The sequence below is a fragment of the Aotus nancymaae genome, unplaced genomic scaffold (assembly GCF_030222135.1).
Source record: "Aotus nancymaae isolate 86718 unplaced genomic scaffold, 86718_ANA_hifiasm-v0.15.2.pri h1tg000003l, whole genome shotgun sequence".
Taxonomy (NCBI): domain Eukaryota; kingdom Metazoa; phylum Chordata; class Mammalia; order Primates; family Aotidae; genus Aotus; species Aotus nancymaae.
This window is the reverse complement of record NW_026988414.1, coordinates 73,648,093-73,669,392: the sequence shown is the minus strand read 5'-3', so window position 1 is coordinate 73,669,392 and position 21,300 is coordinate 73,648,093. Positions and strand designations below refer to the sequence as shown.

Below are 21,300 nucleotides of genomic sequence, written 5' to 3'. Positions count from 1 at the left end.
GTCCGCTCCGCCCCCCTGCCCAGGCCACAATAGTGCGACGGATGGGCGTTCGGCTTCGGTCCACAACTTCGCTCTGCTGGGGTTTTGGAGGTCTCGGCCGAGGGTCTACGGAGCCAGAGGCGTGGCCGGAGTCCTTCCCAACTGCCTATCAGTCTGATACCTTACAATTTTATGTTTCTAAAGCAAACTCTGAAAAATGGGACAGTAAACAGCCCCTTCACTTCCCTGGAGAACAAGGTTGGAAAGAAGTCCAAACTGGTGCGAGGGCCGAGGACAAAAGTGACAGGTGAGCGAGAGGTTTTGGGAGAACTAGGAAAGCGTCTCCCCTGCAGAACGTGTTCCGGGAGAGAGAAATGCAAGGACCATCCAGCAGCCCTGCACCCAAGCTGAGCCTGCTTCTTTTAGGGCTGCTCCTCCTCTGATGTCGTTTCATCGTTTTAGGGATGAGGGTTCCTGGGCGCATCAGCTTTGGGACCTGAGTTGGGACTTGAACCTGGGCATCAAGCATTTAGTAAGTGAATGAAGGAATTCAGCAACAGAGCCTCCTCAATCATTGGGGAGGTGGCTGCTTCACTCTCCACAACTCCGTTTTGTTTTTTTGTTTTATTGTGACAGGGTCTCACTGTCGCCCAGGCTGGAGGGCAGTGAGGCGATCATGGCTCACTGCAGCCTCGAGCTCCTGGGTTCAAGCGATCCTCCCACCTCAGCCTCCTGAGTAGCTGGGACTACAGCTGGTCGTCACCATACCAGCTAATTTATGGATTTTTTGTAGAGATGGGAGTCTCACTGTGTTGCCCAGGCTCGTCTCAAACTCCCCAGCTGAAGTTATCTCCCGCCTTGGCTTCCTAAAGTGCTAGAATTATACTCATGATCCACTGCCTGGCCAAATCTACCTTATTTATTTGGATCTCTCTGGTATTATTCATCTCTGCTGTCATCGAATCCCAGCCACTGTCATTTTCACGCTGGACTAATACAGTGCTGTTAAGTGCTGTTAATCTATTGTTTTATTTATTTATTTATTGCTTTAATCTATTGTTTTCATGTTGTAATCAAAGATCTGTTTAAAGGGGGCAGGGCCGGGCGCTGTGGCTCACGCCTGTAATCCCAGCACTTTGGGAGGCCGAGGCGGGTGGATCACAAGGTCAAGAGATCGAGACCATCCTGGTCAACATGGTGAAACCCCGTCTCTACTAAAAATACAACAAAATTAGCTGGGCATGGTGGTGCAGGCCTGTAATCTCAGCTACTCAGGAGGCTGAGGCAGGAGAATTGCGTGAACCCAGGAGGCGGAGGTTGCGGTGAGCCAAGATCGCGCCATTGCACTCCAGCCTGGGTAACAAGAGCGAAACTCCGTCTCAAAAAAGAAAAAAAAGAAAGAGGCCAGCCGTGGTGGCTCACGCCTGTAATCCCAGCACTTGGGGAGGCCGAGGCGGAGGGGATCACCTGAGGTCAGGAGTTCCAAATCAGCCTGGTGATCAACATGGTGAAACCTCATCTATATGAAAATACAAATATAAACCAGGCATGATGGCGGGTGCCTGTAATCCCAGCTTCTCAGGAGGCTGAGGAAGGAGAATCGCTTGAACCCTGGAGGCAGAGGTTGTCGTGAACCGGATTGTGCCATTGCGCTCCAGCCTGGATGACAAAGCAAGACTCCATCTCAAAAAAAAAAAAAAAAAAAAAGGTGGCCTGGGCCAGTACTCTCAGCCACTCAGGAGGCTGAGGAAGCAGGACTGTTTGAGCCCAGGTGGTCAAAGCTGCAGTGAGTCATCATTGCACCACTATACTCCAGCTGAGTGACAGAGTGAGACCCTATCTTAGTTTAAAAAAAAAAAAAAAAAAAAATCAGGCCAGGCGCGGTGGCTCACGCCTGTAATTCCAACACTTTGGGAGGCAGAGGCAGGTGGATCACCTGAGGTGAAGCGTTCAAGACCAGCCTGGCCAACATGGTGAAACCCTGTCTCTACTAAAAATACAAAATGAGCTAAGTGTGGTGGTGCACACCTGTAATCCCAGCTACTTGGAAGGCTGAGGCAGGAGAATCACTTGAACCTGGGTGGGAGAGGTTGCAGTGAGCTGAGATTGTACCACTGCACTCCAGCCTGGGAAAAAAGAGTGAAACTCCATCTCAAAAAAAAAAAAAAAAAATCCATAAAGGCCCAAATTCTTTTTTTTTTTTTAAGAGATAGGGTTTCACCATGTTGGCCAGGCTGGTCTTGAACTCTTGACCTCAGGTGATTTCAGTTGATCCACCCACCTTGACCTTCCAAAGTGCTGGGATTACAGGCGTGAGCCACCGCACCCGGCCCCAAATTCTTAGTTTGTCTTCAAGGTCCTAAAGGATCTGCCCCTATCTTTCTCTCCTTCTGACCCCTTCTGGTGCCCAACCCCCAGCATTCCAGCCATGCTAGTGCTCTTCAGATCCACAAACTTTCCTTGTTCCCTCCTGTCTCAGGGCCTTTGCACACGTGTTCCCTCTACCTGGTATGCATTTAACCCATGCCCCACTGTCATCCTCCAGTTAACCTCTCCTTACCCTTCACATGCAAGTTCAGATGCCTTTCTTCGGGGTAGCTTCCCTCCATTCTCACCTCAGGCCCGACATGAGCTCTCCTGTCGCCCTGTACTTCTCCTTCACAATACCTACTGCAGATTGTAATTAATACTTGTATAGCTGGTTCTTTATTCCTGTCTCTGTCTCCTCCACTAGACTGGAAGCTCCATGAGGGTAGAGCTGAGGTCTGTTTTGCTCACTGTTGTATTTCTGCCACTAACATAGTACAAAGCACATGATACACATTTATTTTTTGTGTGGGTTTTTTTTTGTTGTTTGTTTTTTCTGAGACAAAGTCTCACTCTGTCACCCAGGCTGGAGTGCAGTGACATGATCTCAGCTCACTACAGCCTCTGCCTCCTAGGTCCAAGCAATTCTCCTGCTTCAGTCTCCTGAGTAGCTGGGATTACAGGCATGTACCACCATGCCCAGCTAATTTTTTTTTGTGTGTGTGTAATATTAGTAGAGACTGGGTTTCACCATGTTGGCCAGGCTGGTCTTGACCTCAAATGATCTGTCCACCTCAGCCTCTCAGAGTGCTGGGAATATAGGCATGCCCCACTGCACCCAGCCCACATGCATGATACGTGTATGATAGTTTAGTAACTATCTTACTGTTTCCCTCATCCATTTCTTTGTTTGTTTGTTTGTTTACAGACAGGGTGTTGCTTTGTTGCCTAAGCTGGTGTTGAACTCATGGCTTCAAATGATCCTCCTACTTCGGCTTCCCGAAGTACTAGGACTACAGCTACACACCAGTGCACCTGGTCTCCATTTCTTTCACCTTCCTCTCTCCTATCTAAATCCTGACTATCCTTTAGGGTTCAGCTCAGCTTTACTTCAGGAAATATCTGCACACAAGTGGGAGGATGCAGAAGAATTCATTTTGTATCCCCTTGGAAATGGCCTGTCCCGCCTGGGTGTGGTGGTTCACACCTGTAATCCCACCACTTTGGGAGGCCAAGGTGGGCAGGATCACCTGAGGTCAAGAGTTCAAGACCAGCCTGACCAACATGGAGAAACCCCATCTCTAAAAAAATTTAAAAAATAAAAAAATTAAAAAAACAAAATTCTCTACTAAAAAAAAAAAATACAAAATCCTCTACTAAAAATACAACATTCACCAGATGTGGTGACACATGCCTGTAATCCCAGCTACTCGGGAGGCTAAGGCAGAGAATTGCTTGAACCTGGGAGGTGGAGGTTGCAGTAAGTCAAGATCATGCCACTGCACTCCAGCCTGGGCTACAGAGCAAGACTCTCATAAATACATACATACATACATACATACTCTGATGCCCGAATGCTCAGGAAGACTGATTTGAGTAATAATAAAACTATCTTCTGCACAGCTGGCTCTGCAGAATTTACTCTTTCCCCATTGCAGTTTCCCTGTCTTGATAAATTGGCTCTGTCTAGGCAGCAGGCAAGGGGAGCCTGTTGGGCGGTTACAGTCTCACAGGGTTGTTTTGAGAACTGATGAAAAAAGCAGTGTCTTTTTCTCCCTCACAACTACAGACTCCCTCAACAGTCATTCACCACAATACTTCTGACACCTGATGTGTGTGGGTTGTTTCTCCACACATCAAGCAGTTCTGCAGCAGACACTAACTGGGTGTCCTTCAATATAATTTAATTTCTACCTGGAGATAGTGTCAGATTGTAACTGCAGTAAGTTCATTTGTGCAGATGCACAAATCAGTATGCTGAGGCACCGGGTTGCAGCAAAGAAAAAGGTTTGTTTAATCATAGGGTGACCTAATGAGGGCATGGGAGAAAACCCTAAATCTATCTCCCCAAGGAGTTTAGGGTTAGGAAATTTCTTTTTTTTTTTTGAGACGGAGTCTCACTCTGTCACCCAGGGGCATGATCTCGGCTCACTGCAACCTCTCCCTCCCTGGTTCAAGCAATTCTCCTGGGATTACAGGCACCTGCCACTGTGCCCGGCTAATTTTTTTAGTAGAGACGGGATTTCATCATGATGGCCAGGCTGGTCTTGAACTCCTGACCTCAGGTGATCTGCCTGCCTCGGCCTCCCAAATTGCTGGTATTACAGGCATGAGCCACCATGCTTGGCCAGGTTGGGGATTTTGTGTTTGTTTTTTGGGACTCCTCTGTCGCCAGTCTGGAGTGCAGTGGCGTGATCTCAGCCTCCCAAGTAGCTGGGACTTTAACCTCCACCTCCTGGGTTCAAGCGATTCTCCTGCCTCAGCCCCCTGAGTAGCTGGAACTACAGGTGTGCGCCACCATGTCCAGCTAATTTTTGTATTTTTAGTACAGATGGAGTTTTATCATGTTGGCCAGGATGGTCTGGATCTCTTGATCTCATGATCTGCCCGCCTCAGCCTCCTGAAGTGCTGGGATTACAGGCGTGAGCCACCACACCCAGCCGGGGTTAGGGATTTTATTTATTTATTTATTTATTTATTTATTTTAATTTTTTTTCTTTTCCTTTTTTTTCTTTTTCAAAATTCTGCAGAAGGGGTTAGGGATTTTAAAGGTTTTGGAGTGGGCCAAAGTGTGGAGTTTTGTTTGGTTGGTTTTTGTTTTTTGGTGTTTGGCTTTTTGTTGTTTGTTTGAGATGGAGTCTTGATCTGTCGCCAGGCTGGAGTGCAGTGACGCGGTCTGGGCTTACTGCAACCTCCGCCTCCTGGATTCAAGAGATTCTCCTGCTTCAGCCTCCCGAGTAGCTGGGACTACAGGCACCCACCACCGTGCTCGGCTAGTTTTTTATATTTTAGTAGAGACAGGGTTTCATCATGTTGGCCAGGATGGTCTCCATCTCCTGACCTCATGATCCACCCACCTTGGCCTCCTAAAGTGCTGGGATTACATGCCTGAGCCACTGTGCCTGGTCTTTTTTTTTTTTTTTTTTTTTTTAAGACAGAGTTTCACTCTTGTCGCGCAGGCTGAAGTGCAAAGGCACAATCTCAACTAACCGCAACCTCCACCTCCTGGGTTCAAGTGTGTGAGTCTCCTGCCTCAGCCTCCTGAGTAGCTGGGATTACAGGCATGCACCACCACACCTGGCTAATTTTGTATTTTTTCAGTAGAGACAGGGTTTCTCCATGTTGGTCAGGCTGGTCTTGAACTTCCGACCTCAGATGATCTGCCCACCTTGGCCTCCCGAAGTGCTGGGATTACAGGCATGAGCCACCGCAGCTGGCTTGTTTTTGTTGTTGTTGTTGTTTTTGCTTTTTTGAGACAGTATCTTTCTTGCTCTGTTACATAGGCTGGAGTACAGAAGAGCAGTCTGCAGCTTCAACCTGCTAGGCTCAAGCAATCCTCCCACCTCAGCCTCCTGAGTAGTTAGGACCACAGGCGAATGCCACCACACCTGGCTAATTTTTGTACTTTTTGTAGAGGCAGGGTTTTGCCATGTTGGTCTGAAACTCCTGGGCTCAAGTGATCCTCCTTCCTTGGCCTCCCAAAGTGCATGAGCCACCGGACCTGGTCAGGAGTCTTTAAACCGTTTGGCATCACTTGTTCCCCTGGAATTAAGGATCTAAAAAACATCTTAAGCAATTCTTTTTTTTTTTTTTTTTTTTGGAGATGGAGTTTCGCTCGTTACCCAGGCTGGAGTGCAATGGCGCAATCTCGGCTCCCCGCAACCTCCGCCTCCCGGGTTCAAGCGATTCTCCTGCCTCAGCCTCCCAAGTACCTGAGACTACAGGCACATGCCACTATGCCCCACTAACTTTTGTATTTTTAGTAGAGACAGGTTTTCACCACATTGGCCAGGATGGTCTCCATCTCTTGACCTTGTGATTCACCCACTTCAGCCTCCCAAAGTGCTGGGATTACAGGTGTGAGTCACCGCACCCAGTCCAGCCTGATTAATGCTGAATTTTAAATATATGTCTGTCTAGTATTCTTGTTAACCCTCTGAAGATAGCTTCAAGAATTCACAAGGTCAGTCCCACAAGGCTGCCCCACTATTTCATATGCCAATTTCAAGCCCTAGGTTGTGACCTCTCGCTTCTGACCGACTGGTTATAAATCAGGATTCCTATGGCCACCCGCCTAAGTTTGAATAATTTATTTATTATTTTTTTCTTTTTTTCATTTTTTTAGACAATTTTAAAGTTGTCTAAGTTTCTTTTCTCTTTAAGTCAACAAAAGGTACTACAAAAGATACAGATAAACAGCCAGATGGAAGAGACGCATGGAGTAAGGCCCGTGGGAAGGAGTGTGGAGTTTCCATGACCTCCAGGGACCATATGTTCAGCTATCTGGGAGCTTTTTGTTTCTTTTTTGAGGCAGAGTCTCATTCTGTTGTTCAAGCAGTTCTCCTGCCTCAGCCTCCCAAGTAGCTGGGATTACAGGTGCGCACCACCATGCCCAGCTAATTTTTTTTGTATTTTAGTGGAGACAGGGTTTCACCACATTGGCCAGGCTTGTCTCGAACTCCTGACTCAGGTGATCCGGCTGCCTCTGCCTCCCAAAGTGCTGGGATTACAGGCATGAGCTACGTACCGCACCTGGCTGTCATATGCCCTTGAGTTGCTTTCCAGAAACCCAGATCCCTATCAGATGGAAAATGCCTACTGCTGTCACATAGACCCCAGATAAGGGGGAACTAAGGCCTGACTCTGGCCATACCCAGTGTATAACTGATGCAGGATTTTCTTCTCAGCCACTTTGCCAGTTGGAGGTCTCCTTGCTCAGGCCTGGGCTTGCTGCAGGATGCCCCATCTACTCAGCCCACTGGGCCACGCTTGGCTTGCACTCTGGTGCAGATCCCTGCACTCAGCCCCTGGAGGAAGGGGGTGAGTCAGTAAGGAAGTATGGGGTCTGGCCGCCATATCAAGCGCAGACACAGGAGTTGGCTCCATGCAGGGCTTGCAGCTGGACCAGGGGTGTCATATTGAGGGGACACGGTGGTGTCTCAACAGGGATGCCTGTGACCACAAAGCCCCAGAAGGGATGTTACAGCATGCTAATAGCTCTTTTAGCCCTGCTCTCTAGAGCTCAATGGACAGCGGCCAGTGTGTTAACAGCTCTCAGTCCCGTCGCCCCATTCCAGCCTGTAGTTCCAGGACTGGCTTGGCCCCACCACTGCTTCCCATCACATGAGGCAGCTGACCTCTGCCAGTGGAAGGCAGAGAACGAGTGATACAGCCTTCTTTTTACCCATGTTCAGTGGGTCCCAAGTTCTTGTCCCACATCCAAGAAGAATGAGGTTACATTGAGAATTGAAGGGTGAGGAGGACAAAGAGCTTTATTGAACCACTAAACAGCTGTCAGTGAAAAGGAGGATGCAAGGGGGGTTGTCCACCTGAAGTAGGGTGGTCTTCCTCTCAGTGTGGCTGAGTTTGGGGCTTTTATGGGCTCAGAATGGGGGAGTACATGCTGATTGGTTTGTGAGTGTGCAAAAAAAGGCTGAAACAACGGCAGCACTCAAAGATAGGCACAACGGTGTAAGAAACCAATTAGAGAAGGGTTGGTATATGTAAAATAGGTGAAGGGTGGGGATTAATCAGAGGAAAGTGCACCAAACAGGAAGAGAAATTCTCAATCCAGTCCATGGATTTATCCAGAACTTGTAGCTTGGCTTTCAGGCTTTGGAGGTTTGAAGGTTTGTTTTCACTGGGACCTGTCCCTGTCTGCCTAAGATTTGTCTGCTTCCTGCCATTATTATAGCAACAAAAGTTAGCTGCAGCCAGGTGCCGTAGCTTACATCTGTAATCCCAGCTCTTTGGGAGGCTGAGGCCAGTGGATCCCTTGAGCTCAGGAATTTGAGACTAGCCTGGGCTATGTGGCAAAACTCTATCTCTACAAAAAAATACAAAAATTAGCCAAGTGTGGTGGTGTAGTGCCAGCTACTCAGGAGGCTAAGGTGGGAGGATTACTTGAGCTCAGGAGGTGGAGGTTGCAGTGAGCTCTGACCATGCCACTGCCCTCCAGCCTGGGATACTCTGTCTCAAAAAAAAAAAGGCTGCTATTATAGCTTGAACCCTCAACTGGGCACTGGCAGAAATGCGAAGCTGAATTAGACATATCGTTTAGAAGGGAAGAGAGAGAGGAAAGTGTATTGTCACTAGATAATAGAGTGTGATCAGTTCAACTAGATTGTTGACCTAAAAGGAAGAGGCTGAGTCACAAAATATAGTTACTTGATTCACAGTGAGACAGCTGTCCATAAGACTCAGACCCAAGTAACCTTGGATATGAGCTCTATTAGGCCTTTGTTACAAGGTTTTGGTTTTTTTTTTTGAGATCGAGTCTTGCTCTGTCACCCAGGCTGGAGTGCAGGGTGTGATCTCAGTTCACTGTAACCTCCACCTCCCAGGTTCAAGCAATTCTTCTGCCTCAGCCCTCCTGAGTAGCTGGGATTACAGGCACACGCCACCACATCTGACTAACTTTTTTTGTATTTTTAGTAGAGACCAGGTTTCACTATGTTGGTCAGGCTGGTTCCATACTCCTGACCTTGTAATCTGCCCGCCAAGGGGATTTTTTTGTAATCAACCTCCCAAAATGCTGGGATTACAGGCGTGAGTCACATTTTTTTTTTCCTTTTTTTTTTTGAGACAGTCTCACTCTGTTGCCCAGGCTGGAGTACAGTGGCATGATCTTGGCTCACTGAAACCTCCACCTCAGGGGTTCAAGTGATTCTCTGGCCTCAGCCTCCTGAGTAGGGGATTACAGGTGCCCACCACCACCCCCACACTGGCCAATTTTTGTATTTTCAGTAGAGACTGGGTTTCGCCATGTTGTCCAGGCTGGTCTCAAACTTCTGACCTCAGGTGATCTGCCTGCCTCAGCCTCCCAAAGTGCTAGGATTACAGGTGTGAGCCACTGCACCCAGCTATTTTTGTAATTATAGTAGAGACAGAGTTTCACCATGTTGGCCAGGATGGTCTCAATCTCCTGACCTTGTAGTCCACCTACCTCAGCTTCTCAAAGTGCTGGGATTATAGGCATGAGCCACCGTGTCCAGCCCACAAGTATGTTTTTAAAGGCAAAAGGCAGGGACAAGGAGTGGGCTGATACAAAGTCTTTTGTCAGGAATTCTCATTGGTTAACTGAAATAGCACTGACTAGTGATTGGCGATATACTGTTAAGCCCTGGGATATGGGTTACAGTATCCTTGTGGTATTATTAGGTTAATTTATACCTAGTTGTGGCAATAGCAAGAAGTTTGAAGAGACAAATAGCTCAAAAGGAAGAGAGAATGTGGTTACTGTCTCATTTTAATGTTGTTACTGAATTGAACTTGGGTCTGCTTTCCTAGTGTGCAGAAAAAGCCAAACACTGGCCAGGCACAGTGGCTCACACCTATACTCCCAGCACCTTGAGTGGTTGAGGTAGGAGGATCACTTAAGGCCAGGAGTTCGAGACCAGCCTGGCCACATAGTGAGACCCAATCTCTTTTTTTTTTTTTTTTGTGGAGACGTTGTCTCACTCTGTCGCCCATGCTGGAGTGCAGTGGTGCGATCTCAGCTCACTGCAACCTCCGCCTCCCGGGTTCAAGTGATTCTCCTGCCTCAGCCTCCTGAGTAGCTGGAATTACAGGTGTGTGCCACCATGCCTGGCTAATTTTTGTATTTTTAGTAGAGACGGGGTTTCACCATGTTGGTCAGGCTGGTCTTGAACTCCTGACTTCCTCAGCCTCCCAAAGTGCTGGGATTTCAGGTGTGAGCCACTGCACCCAGCAGAGACCCAATCTCTTAAACTAAAAAATAAAAAAATTAGCAGGGCATGGTGGCATGTGCCTATTAATCCCAACTACTCAAGAGGCTGAGGTGAGAGGATCACTTGAGTCTTGGAAGTAGAGGCTGCAATGAACTGTGATTGCCACTGCACTGCAGCCTGAGCAACAGAGGAAGACTCTGTCTCAAAGAAAAAAAAAAGGCCAAACAGTGACACTGGGACTTGCAGCAAAAGAAAGTGAGACGACTATTGCAGGTGCCAAGCAAGGAGAACCAGGCAGCTAATGCTTAAGACCTGAACTCCACAATGGCTTACAAGCAAGGGTTTTTAAAACCCAGGAGGCGGAGGTTGCAGTGAGCCGAGATCATGCCACTACACTCCAGTCTGGGCAATGGAGCAAGAACCCTTCTCAAAAAAAAAAAAAAAGGTAGTTTAATTGACTCACAGTTCTACATGGCTGGGGAGGCCTCAGGAACTTATAATCATGACAGAAGGTGAAGGGGAAGCAAGGCACGTCTTAGACTGCAGCCGGAGAGAGTGAGAGTGAGGAAGTGCCACACTTTAAAACCATCAGCTCTGGCCGGGCTCGGTGGCTCACGCCTGTAATCCCAGCACTTTGGGAGGCTGAAGCAGGCGGATCACCTGAGGTCAGGAGTTCAAGACCAGCCTGGCCAACACGGTGAAACCCTGTCTCTACTAAAAATACAAAAGTTAGCAGGGCATGGTGGCTGGCACCTGTAATCCCAGCTACTTGGGAGACCGAGGCAGGAGGATTGCTTGAACCCGGGAGGCAGAGGTTGCAGTGAGCCGAGATCACGCCATTGCACTCCAGCCTGGCGGACAAAAGCGAGACTGAGTCTTAAAAAAAAAAAAAAGGAAAATAAATAAATAGAATAAAACCATCAGCTCAGGTGAGAACTCACTATCATGAGAACAGTGTGGGGGAACCACCCCCATGATCCAGTCACTTCCCACCATGTCCCTCCCTCGACATGAGGGGATTACAATTCGAGATGAGATTTGGGTGGGGACACAGAGCCGAACGTATCACTTGGGGAGTGGAGATGAGGGGAAGGAGTGGTATTCCAAAGTAGAAGTTATTGATCTACGTTGTTTCATGAGTCTTGTGTTATCCATTTTATTATTCTTTAGTGTGTGGTAAAGCTTCCTTTGAAATGCAGGCTGATTTATCTGAGCCAGAGGACCCCAGGGGAGGTGAGGTAGATACCCACACCTGGGCAGAGCATTACAGGGAAAACAGCACCCCCTCTTTCCCCTGGGCACATGAGGTAGAGGCTGTGGGAATCAGGGTATTGCCAGGGTGATGAGGGTAGAGTCGGGAACTGTAACCCCTCATTCCAGGTTCTCTGGAGCTTTTACTGCTGTGCTCCTGAGTCCCTCCAGCTGACTGCCCTTCTCCTAGGAAGCTGTTGACTGAGGAGGTCTGGATGTCAACGCCTTTCTCCACAGGATATAGCAAGATTACTGCAGAGCCAAGGCCCAACCCCATCCTTCCCGATGCATAGCTCTTAGTAACTCCCCTGACTTCTCTGTGCGCAACTTGTAAGCAGCTCAGCCTGGAGAAGTTGGGGTTCTGACTTTCTGCAGCACCTGGGACAGGAAGGATCAGAGGAACACAGAGCACTGACTACCTTACAGGTGTCCCACATCATCCTATCTGACCCTCCAACAAGCGTATCAGGCTGGCATTATTCACCCCATTCTACAAAGCTCAGAGAAGTGAAGAGCCTTGCATGTGACATTTACCATCATCACTAGTATGTCCCTACTCACATCACAGCAATTCTTTGGTCAAATCTCTAACTGCTGAGAGACTGAGTAAAACCCAGTCCTCACAATAGCCTGCAAAGCTCTGCCCTCGCCTCTCCTCTCTGACTTCCTCACGACCCCTCTCTTGCTCACTCTGCTCCAGCCACAGTGGTGGTCTTGCTGGTCACTCCCGAACATGCCCAGCACAGTCCCACATTGCCGCCTTGCTCTGGCTTCCGCCGTGGCTGTTTCCTTCCCCGCAGAACACTCCTGCCTTCCTCACCGCCAAGTCTGGGCTCAAACCTCACCTCCTCAATGAGGCTTGCCCAGACAGCCTTTGAAATTCTGCAAACTGCCTCTCACTTCTACCTGCCCCCCCCTTACTTTTTGTGGCCTTGACCTTTCAACACACTACGTGATTTGCTTACAATACTTGTCGGTCTTGCCTTCACCAGAATGTAAGCGCTCTACAAAGGCAGAGGGAAGGCTATCTTGCTGTCTGAGGTATCCTCCAGCCCTTAGAACTGTCCGTGGTACTTAGCTGGTTTTCAATATATTTGTGTCCGGCGACGGAAGGAATGAATGAATGCAGAGACTGAAAATTGCGCCGGAAGCCTCTGGGCGGGTGCCCAGGGCCTGGGCGGAACGCTCAGGGAACTACATTTCCCATGAAGCTCTGGGGGCAGAGGGCCGCGGGGTCTGCCGGGAAAGGCTTACGTGTTTAAGCCAAGTGTTAAGGGGCGAGTATGGCCGTTCCGCGAGGTGAGCTATTGGCCGTGGTGTCGGCGAGTGTGGTGGGTAGGGAGCGTCCTGGGGACGAATCCTGGGATGGTCGGCCAGGTTGAGTCCACTCCTGGGGCTCCGCGGAAAGATGGGTGGGTGCCAGGCAGAGGAGGGGCCACCTGCAATGGGGATTGACCTCCGAGGGGAGGGGGCCTTCCAGAATGGGTGCCGTGGGATGGGTCCCGCCCGCTCTTTCCTCGCCACCCGGCCTCAGGTCAGCACAAGGTACTTGCTGCCCATCTGAGAACTGGGGACATCGAAGCCTGCAGCGGAGGCAGGTCTCGCCCAACAGCCTACAAACCCCTTATTTGACTCTGTCCCAAGTGAGCACCCCCAGCTCTTGCCTGGTTTCCCGGGACACTAAGGTGGGGCCTGAGGAGTGGAGTGGCAGCTGACCCTCTGTCTGTACCCCCAGTATTCCCACTTTCCTGTGCGGTGCAGCAGTATGCCTGGGGGAAGATGGGTTCTAACAGCGAAGTGGCGCGGCTGCTGGCCAGCAGTGACCCACTGGCCCAGATCGCAGAGGACAAACCCTATGCAGAGGTGAGCCCCGGGCCCTATTTCAGCCTACTCTCCCCGCAGGTCAGGAGAAAGGGACCGAGACAAGTCATAAGAATCAGCTGAGAAGGGTGAGGCAGCAAGGAGGGATGAGGCCCACTTGGCTCTTCAGGCTGATGGCCTATCGTGGTACCACAAGAAGAGAGGTTTTATCATAATAGGCTGAGATTTCCAGCACTCTCCTCCCCCAATCACTCTTAGCACTTAGTGAATTTTAATTCCGCCCTCTTTGACAATTAAGTTTTTTTACTTCGACTATTTTTTTTTTTTTTTTGCATTTTTATTAACTTAAAATACTTCTCCTGCCTATTTAGTGGAGAAAAAGCCAAAGTATAGGAAGGCTTTCGCCTCTGCTTCTGAAACTGCAAAATGTATGTTAACCCCTCCTAGGGTCTGGGTCTGCTGCCTCCCTGTATGTCCATGATGGCATGAACATTTGTATTCAGACCTGGGAGGCCTTTCCTAGGACTCAGTTGCCCTGTGGGGAGCACAGCATAACCATTTGGGACAGGCCAACTCGGGGTGCCAGGTTTCTTCCCCCTCCCCTCCTAAGTTTCCTGTCTTTCCAGTTGTGGATGGGGACTCACCCCCGAGGGGATGCCAAGATCCTTGACAACCGCATCTCACAGAAAACCCTCGGACAGTGGATTGCTGAGAACCAGGACAGCTTGGGCTCAAAGGTCAAGGACACCTTTAATGGCAACCTGCCCTTCCTTTTCAAAGTGCTCTCAGTTGAAACAGCCCTATCCATCCAGGCACACCCTAACAAGGTAAAGGACAGAGTGGGGTGTAGAGGTCAGGGTAGAGTAAGGCTTATGCTAAGGCCCTCCCATGACTTATACTGCCGCTTTTACCCCACCCATGCTAGGCTCCTGCCCAAGGCCAAATCCAGGCTGACAACTCCCAATTTAGCTCTGCAAAGCCAGATGGTGGTGACACATGCAGCAACTAAGTCTAAGCCAACAGCTGACTGGCCTGTGCCAGGGGTTACTCTAAGCTCATTCCGAGGGGCTTGTTCCTGGTCTTCCCTCACCTAGCCCAGGTCTATTCATATCTGCCATTTACTCATCTGCTTTCAGGAAGAGTTCAACTTGCAGGGCAGGGCAGATATCCTCAGCTCCACCCCATGGAGTCTCCCTACACAAGCCTGAGTCCCATCCTAAGTAATTGTGGATCCAAACTCCTTTTTGTTTTTTCTGAGACGGAGTCTCGCTCTGTCACCCAGGCTGGAGTGCAGTGGCGTGATCTCGGCTCACTGCTACCTCCTCCCAGTTCAAGCAATTCTCCTGCCTCAGCTTCCCAAATAGCTGGGATTTACAGGCATGTGCCGCCATGCCTGGCTAATTTTTGTATCTTTAGTAGAGACGGGGTTTCACCATGTTGGCCTGGCTGGTGTCAAACTCCTGACCTCAAATGATCTGCCTGCCTCAGCCTCCCAAAGTGCTGGGATTACAGGCATGAGCCTCTGCACCCAGCCAAAACTCCTTATTTCTAGATACACAAAGTAAGACCCAGAGAATGGAGGGATTTGCCCAAAGCCACACAGCTTGTTCATGTCAGAGCTTGGCCTAGCGTTTGGGTTTCCTGATTCACAGACCAAGCCTCTTAGAATCCACCCCAGCTCTCCCCTGGATTTGGCCCATTTCCTTACCCTGGGTAGGCTGAACTCAAGTTTCTGCATCATGCTTTGACTGGGCTCCTTGCCGGAGGTAGGCAGCCACTGCCATCCTGCGACTGAGGAGGGTAGAGAGCAGGGGCTGAGTAGCACTGGTGTCCCTGCTAGTTAATGGCTACCCTCACCATCCTCCTCTTCCCCTGGCCACCCCACAGGAGCTGGCAGAGAAGCTACACCTCCAGGCTCCACAGCACTACCCTGATGCCAACCATAAGCCAGAGATGGCCATTGCCCTTACCCCCTTCCAGGGCTTGTGTGGCTTCCGGCCAGTTGAGGAGATTGTCACCTTTCTGAACAGTAAGTTGGGCAGAATGCTGAGGGCATGTGTATTGGGCCAGGGATACCTAGGGAACCCAGATGATAGTAGGAACATTGGCAGAGAACAGAGGTCACATGTCACAGGCACTGAAGGGCTTCATGAAGCAGTTTTTGGAGCCAGTGGGCCAGACCAGGCTCAGGTGTGATTGCCAAGGGCTGGTGGTGAGTGATTGGTTTCCACTGCAAAGTTTGCTTAGCACTGCTGGCTCTTTGGTTAGGGCTGGGATGCGAAGGCCTCTTCCAACTCCCTACTTGTGTGGGTTCCATCTTACCATTCCTGATATGGGCCCTGGGCCTGGCCTTCCTGCAGAGGTGCCTGAGTTCCTGGTCCTGATTGGAGATGATGCAGCAACACACCTGAAGCAGAGCATGAGCCGTGACTCCCAGGCTGTGGCCTCTGCTCTGAAGAGCTGTTTCTCCCACCTGATGAAGAGTGAGAAGAAAGTGGTGGTGGAACAGCTCAACCTGTTGGTGAAGCGGATCTCGCAGCAAGGTGGGCATGGTTATATTCCTGGGTGGGTGCTGAGCTCTGGCCTGGGCTCCCCTGCAGACACCAGACTCTGAGGACAGGGTTCTCAACTCCTCTGCCCAAGTGGAACTCTAGAAGGGGCCCCGCTTAGATGACCTGTTGGCAACTTAGCATTGCTTTCCTAGTCTTTGTGGAGCAGGGCCCTTGGCTGAGTGCTGTTTCCCAATCAGTCATCTTCTCCAGATGGCTGGAGGCAGACTGGCATAGAAGACTTTTTTTTTTTTTTTTGAGACAGAGTCTCACTCTGTTGCCCAGACTGGAGTGCAGTGGTGCAATCTCAGCTCACTGCAACCTCCGCCTCCTGGGTTCAAGCAATTCTGCCTCAGCCTCCTGAGTAGCTGGGACTAAAGGCGCGCACCACTATGGCTGGCTAATTTTTTGTATATTAGTAGAGACGGGGTTTCACCATGTTAGCCAGGATGGTCTCGATCTTCTGACCTCATGATCTGCCCACCTTGGCCTCCCAAAGTGCTGGGATTACAGGCGTGAGCCACCGCGCCTGGCCGGCATAGAAGACTCTTAGGATGCCTTCCACCTAGGCATTCTGAGATTTTCCCCAGCCTCACAGCTGCCCTCCATGGAGGGACTTGTATCTTGGGGTTAAAGAGGCAGGAAGGGGACAAGAGCATCCTCCCCCTCCTGGAAAGGCCTGATGCCTCCAGCACTCAGTCATTTGATCTTTCCTTTACCTGCTGTGTGCCTGACCTTGTGCTAAGAAGAGTTCAGGAAATGACTGTGATGGGTGTGGTCATGTCACCCCAAAGGTGGGGAGTCAACAGAAGCAGTAAGAAACACAAAGCAGAACAGACTCCCAGCAGTGAGCTTATGTGGCGCAGGTGATGAGGTCTCAACTTCTTTCCCTGCTACCTTTGAGCCTTAGGGCACCATTTATTTTACCCAAGCATATTTTTTTCCTGCTGTGCGTGTGTGTGTGTGTGTGTGTGTGTGTGTGTGTGTGTGTTTTTCATTTTTTGGACACATATTTGAGCCTTAGGACACCATTTATTTTACTCAAGCTTATTTTTTCCTGTTCTCTGTGTGTGTGTGTGTGTGTGTGTGTGTGTGTGTGCGCGCTTTATTTTTTGAGACATATTTTTTCCTGTTCAGTGTCTGTGTGTGTGTGTGTATGTGCTTTCATTTTTTGAGACAGGGTCTTTCTCTGTTGCCCTAGGCTGGAGTGCGGTGGCGTGATCTTGGCTCACTGCAACCTCTGCCTCCCAGGTTCAAGCAATTCTACTGCCTCAGCCTCCTGAGTAGCGGGATTACAGGCATGGGCCACCATGCCCAGCTAATTTTTTATATTTTAGTAGAGATGGTGTTTTACCATGTTGCCCAGGCTGGTCTCAAACTTCTGAGCTCAGGCAATCTGCCTGCCTTCGCCTCCCAAAGTGCTAGGATTACAGGCATGAGCCACCATGCCAGACCCCCTGCCTCACTTTAAAGAAGCCTGGCTGGGCGTGGTGACTCATGCCTGTAATCCCAGCACTTTTGGGAGACTGAGGCAGGTGGATCACTTGAGGTCAGGAGTTTGACCAGCCTGGCCAACATGGTAAAACCCCATCTCTACTAAAAATGCAAAAATTAGCCAGGCAAGGTGGAAATTGCAGTGAGCCGAGATTGTGCCACTGCACTCTGGCCTGGGTGATAGAGCGAGGCTCCATCTAAAAAACAAAAACAAAAACAAAATTGGCCAGGCATGGTGGCGTGTGCCTGTAATCCAGACTACTCGGGAGGCTGAGGCACGAGAAGCACTTGAACCTGGGACGGGGAGGTTAGAGTGAGTCTAGATCGCACCACTGCACTCCAACCTGGGAGACAGAGCAAGACTGTCTTAAAAAAAAAATTAAAAAATTAAAAAGCCTGCCCTTGCCACTCTAGCCAGGCTGAGCTCATTTTCCCCTATCGTCTCCAGGGCACATTTTGGCCCTTGGCGCATTCTGCTTCATGCTGTGTGGAGCGGCCTAAGATGGCATTTGTATGAAGTGGAGTATCAAGCAAGGCTGGAGCCCAAAGGGCTGAAGGTGTGGCCAGAAGGACAGGGCTACTTTGGCTTCTGGATTCCTGTGGGCAGGGACCTTTTCCCAGGACTCCCTGGCTAAGGTGGGGCTATGAACAGCACTGAGTATCCCCCTAAGTGACCTTGGGGTGCTCTGTGACCCTCAGTGGCTGCCGGAAACAACATGGAGGACATCTTTGGGGAGCTTTTGATGCAGCTGCACCAGCAGTACCCAGGTGATGTCGGCTGCTTTGCCATCTACTTCCTGAACCTGCTTACCCTGAAGCCTGGGGAGGCCATGTTTCTGGAGGCCAACATGCCCCATGCCTACCTGAAAGGAGGTGAGCTTCATTTCAGCAGTGAGCCCCATTGCCATCCCTGCTGAGCCCTGTTTCCCTATCTAGAGAAAACAGGGAGAAGGGTGGTCAAGGAGACCTCCAAGGACCATGCAGCGCTGACCTCTGAGGGATCCTGGGTGCAGCAGGAAACAGCTGGTAGGGATGATGAATGCATTTAGCATTGAACACGCTTGAATCCTGCCACCAAACCTGTGTGTCATGCTACTCTGATTTTAAGCCCTGCTAGCCAGTGTGGGAACTACGCTTTGAACCCAGGCTATACTGGATCAAAGTTGTTGTTCTATTTCACAGCCTTTGCCTGTCTGTCCTACCTACCCAGGGATTTTTACACTAAAATATGGATGTTGCCACAGAAGGATGCTACCTTTTGACTGTTGGCTGCTTATCCACACATGCCTCATGCACAGGATTCTGTGCTAGAAGTTGGAGATGAGAGTTGGGGCTCCCCAACCCCCAGGGGTTAACATGACTCCCCTCTGACAATAATGGGTGACCTGTCACCTGTTTTTGGTATTTGATATCTTAGCTCCATTATCCCAGAGAATACAATTCATGGAAGTTTTTGCCTAACTTGGCATGGGGTTCAAGGAGCTCAGGTTAAGAGGCCCAGAGCTGGAGAGCCAAGTCATACTTCACCAGCTTAGCACATGACAACTGTCTCTCTAGACTGCGTGGAGTGCATGGCGTGTTCAGACAACACAGTGCGTGCTGGCCTGACACCCAAGTTCATTGACGTGCCAACACTGTGTGAAATGCTCAGCTATACCCCTAGCTCCAGCAAGGACAGGCTCTTTCTCCCGACACGGAGTCAGGAAGACCCCTATCTCTCAATCTATGACCCCCCTGTGCCAGACTTCACCATTATGAAGATGGAGGTGAGTGAGGGGCCATGGCAGGTGTCCTTTGTGTGCCATGAAAATCTCTGGCAAGGGTCATGATGTGGAGGACACCTGGGGTTGGGTTTCCTGTCAAGCCCACTTGGTGGGGGGTGGCCCCAGGGCCCGCCCCCTCCTCCCTGTACCAGGGACCAGGCCTCCAGGCTGACTGAGCCTGGGTTGCGGGAGAAGATGGCAGAGCTCTCCCTTGTGCCCTGGGGACTGTCCTGGGCCCATGGACTGATGAGAGCAGAGTCTAAGCTGCACTGCTCTATCGTTTCTCCCTGCCCAGGTCCCTGGCTCCGTCACTGAATACAAGGTCTTGGCACTGGACTCTGCCAGCATCCTCCTGATGGTACAGGGGACAGTGACAGCCAGCACACCCACAGCCCAGACGCCAATCCCTCTGCAGCGTGGCAGCGTGCTCTTCACTGGGGCCAATGAGAGTGTCTCACTGAAGCTTACTGAGCCGAAGAACCTGCTGATATTCCGTGCCTGCTGTTTGCTGTAGAGGCCACAGCCTCCCTAGCTCTCCTCTGCCAGTCACCCTAAATTCCAGCCAGCCTCACCTCCTCAGGCCCAGCTCAAGCCCCCTTCCTTGCTCTGGACCCCTTAGGTACACCCTGGAAGAGCTGGGGTGGAGGAGGGAGCGTGAAGGTAGTGACTCCTGAACACACCTACATGGAACCATCTTCTTTGGGGAGGAGGCGCCTGTGTGAGGGGTCTGACACTCCCCCTGTCTTCTCTCTCCACTCTGCTACACCTGAGCCAGGCTCTTGCCAACCCTGCTCTAGCCTATGGCTCCAGGCTAGCTGGCAAAATCTGTGACCCAGCATTAGCTCAGCATCTGTCAGAGCAACAGGTCAGGTAATTTCCAAGAACAGTGTTCTTGCCCTGGGACTACCCATTTCCTCAGCTGCAGAGGAGGAAAGGGAAAGGGCAGGCCTGTGGACTAACATTGTTTTCGCCCTCTTGTTCTGTCAAAGCAATTAAAAGTCACTTGTGTTGAGGCTGTGGGGTAATGAGCACTCAGCCTTTGGGGTACCTGTTCCTAAAATGGGCCAAAAGTGCCCTCCTTGCATGATGCCCCAGGTTTTGCTTTATTCCAACTTCACAGTTTCCTGGGGGTAGGTAAACTATACTCCAGAACACTTGTATGGGAAGGAGTGGAAGAGGAAGCCAGCTTCAGCCTCAGAGGCACAGCTTGCAAGCAGGCCTTGGGTCCTCCAGCCCTACAGAGAGAAGGTAGCTCAGGATACACCAATCATCAGTGCAAGATTCTTTGCTCCTGTTTTTCAGTTGGCCCTAGAGCAGGGGTCAGCAAACCAGGCTGGCAGGCCAGTTCTGGCCAAACCTGTTCATTTATATACTGTCTGGCTGCTTTCAAGCCACAGGGGCAAAGTTGAAGAGTTGCACTAGACTGTACGTCCTGCAAAGCCCAAACTACTGATTGTCAACCCCTTCTCTAGCACATACTCAACTGTTGCAGATTACAGGGACTCAGGAACTGAACTAGCCAACTTTCATTGTGAGAAGAAGCCCAGTTAGCTTTCCTAAGCTGGCAAGAAATACGTAGGAGGGAATCTCTCCCGATGCCCTGCTCCAGGGGTGGGACACACCTGCAAGAGGCTGTCAGCTGTCTGTCGCTGCTCATGTTTCTGACCTGCAATCGTAGATACTGTCATCCGAGACTAATCAGTCTTAATCCACTGGCTCCTTCCTGTGAGGTAAAGGTTTAAATTCACACAAAAGAATCTTTCTGGGCTTCTGCCCACACTAGAGTCCCTGTACAATGGAGTTCCAGGAAACCACCTTCAAAAAATCTCCTGTGTTTTTTTTGCCTTCACATTTTCTTCAGCTAAAAAATAAAGATGAGCTGGAGGCCATGCGCGGTGGTTCATGCCTGTAATCCTAGCACTTTGGGAGGCTGAGGCGGGTGGATCATGAGTTCAGGAGTTCAAGACCAGCCTGACCAACATGGTGAAACTCTTGTCTCTACTAAAAACAAAAATAAGCTGGGCATGGTGGCACACACCTGTAATCCCAGCTTCTTCGGAACCTAAGGCAGGAGAATCGCTTGAACCCAGGAGGCAGAGGTTGCAGTTAGCCGAGATCACGCCACTGCACTCCAGCCTGGGCGACAGAGCAAGACTCTGTCTCAAAAAAAAAAAAAAAGATGAGCTAGAAAAAGTCTGCTAAAGGGAACCCATTTTAGAGAAGTGA

The 21,300-nt window shown here is 50.1% G+C and overlaps 1 protein-coding gene across 4 annotated transcripts; it reads left to right on the top strand.

Annotated features, from left to right (window-relative positions):
- Window positions 1-74: 74 nt before the first annotated feature.
- On the top strand, window positions 75-20,965 carry MPI (mannose phosphate isomerase). 4 transcript variants are annotated; one of them, XM_064382593.1, is made up of 9 exons: window positions 75-286; window positions 13,183-13,310; window positions 13,640-13,696; window positions 13,895-14,095; window positions 15,156-15,297; window positions 15,629-15,811; window positions 18,011-18,184; window positions 18,869-19,077; window positions 19,370-20,965. In XM_064382593.1, exons 1-9 carry the CDS (start codon window positions 172-174, stop codon window positions 19,586-19,588), a joined length of 1,428 nt encoding a protein of 475 aa, XP_064238663.1. In that variant the 5' UTR covers window positions 75-171; the 3' UTR covers window positions 19,589-20,965. The 4 variants fall into 4 exon arrangements, with proteins under 4 accessions (XP_064238663.1, XP_064238669.1, XP_064238670.1 ...); XM_064382599.1 differs by lacking the exon at window positions 75-286 and adding an exon at window positions 12,567-12,746; XM_064382600.1 differs by lacking the exon at window positions 75-286 and adding an exon at window positions 12,780-12,859.
- Window positions 20,966-21,300: the final 335 nt, after the last annotated feature.

Excerpts from the sequence above, each read along its gene's own strand:
- MPI (XM_064382593.1), top strand. The coding sequence starts at position 172 with ATGTTTCTAAAGCAAACTCTGAAAAATGGGACAGTAAACAGCCCCTTC. Across the intron at positions 14,096-15,155 it reads TCCAGGCACACCCTAACAAG|GAGCTGGCAGAGAAGCTACA; the intron begins GTAAAGGACAGA and ends GCCACCCCACAG. Across the intron at positions 19,078-19,369 it reads TCACCATTATGAAGATGGAG|GTCCCTGGCTCCGTCACTGA; the intron begins GTGAGTGAGGGG and ends CTCCCTGCCCAG.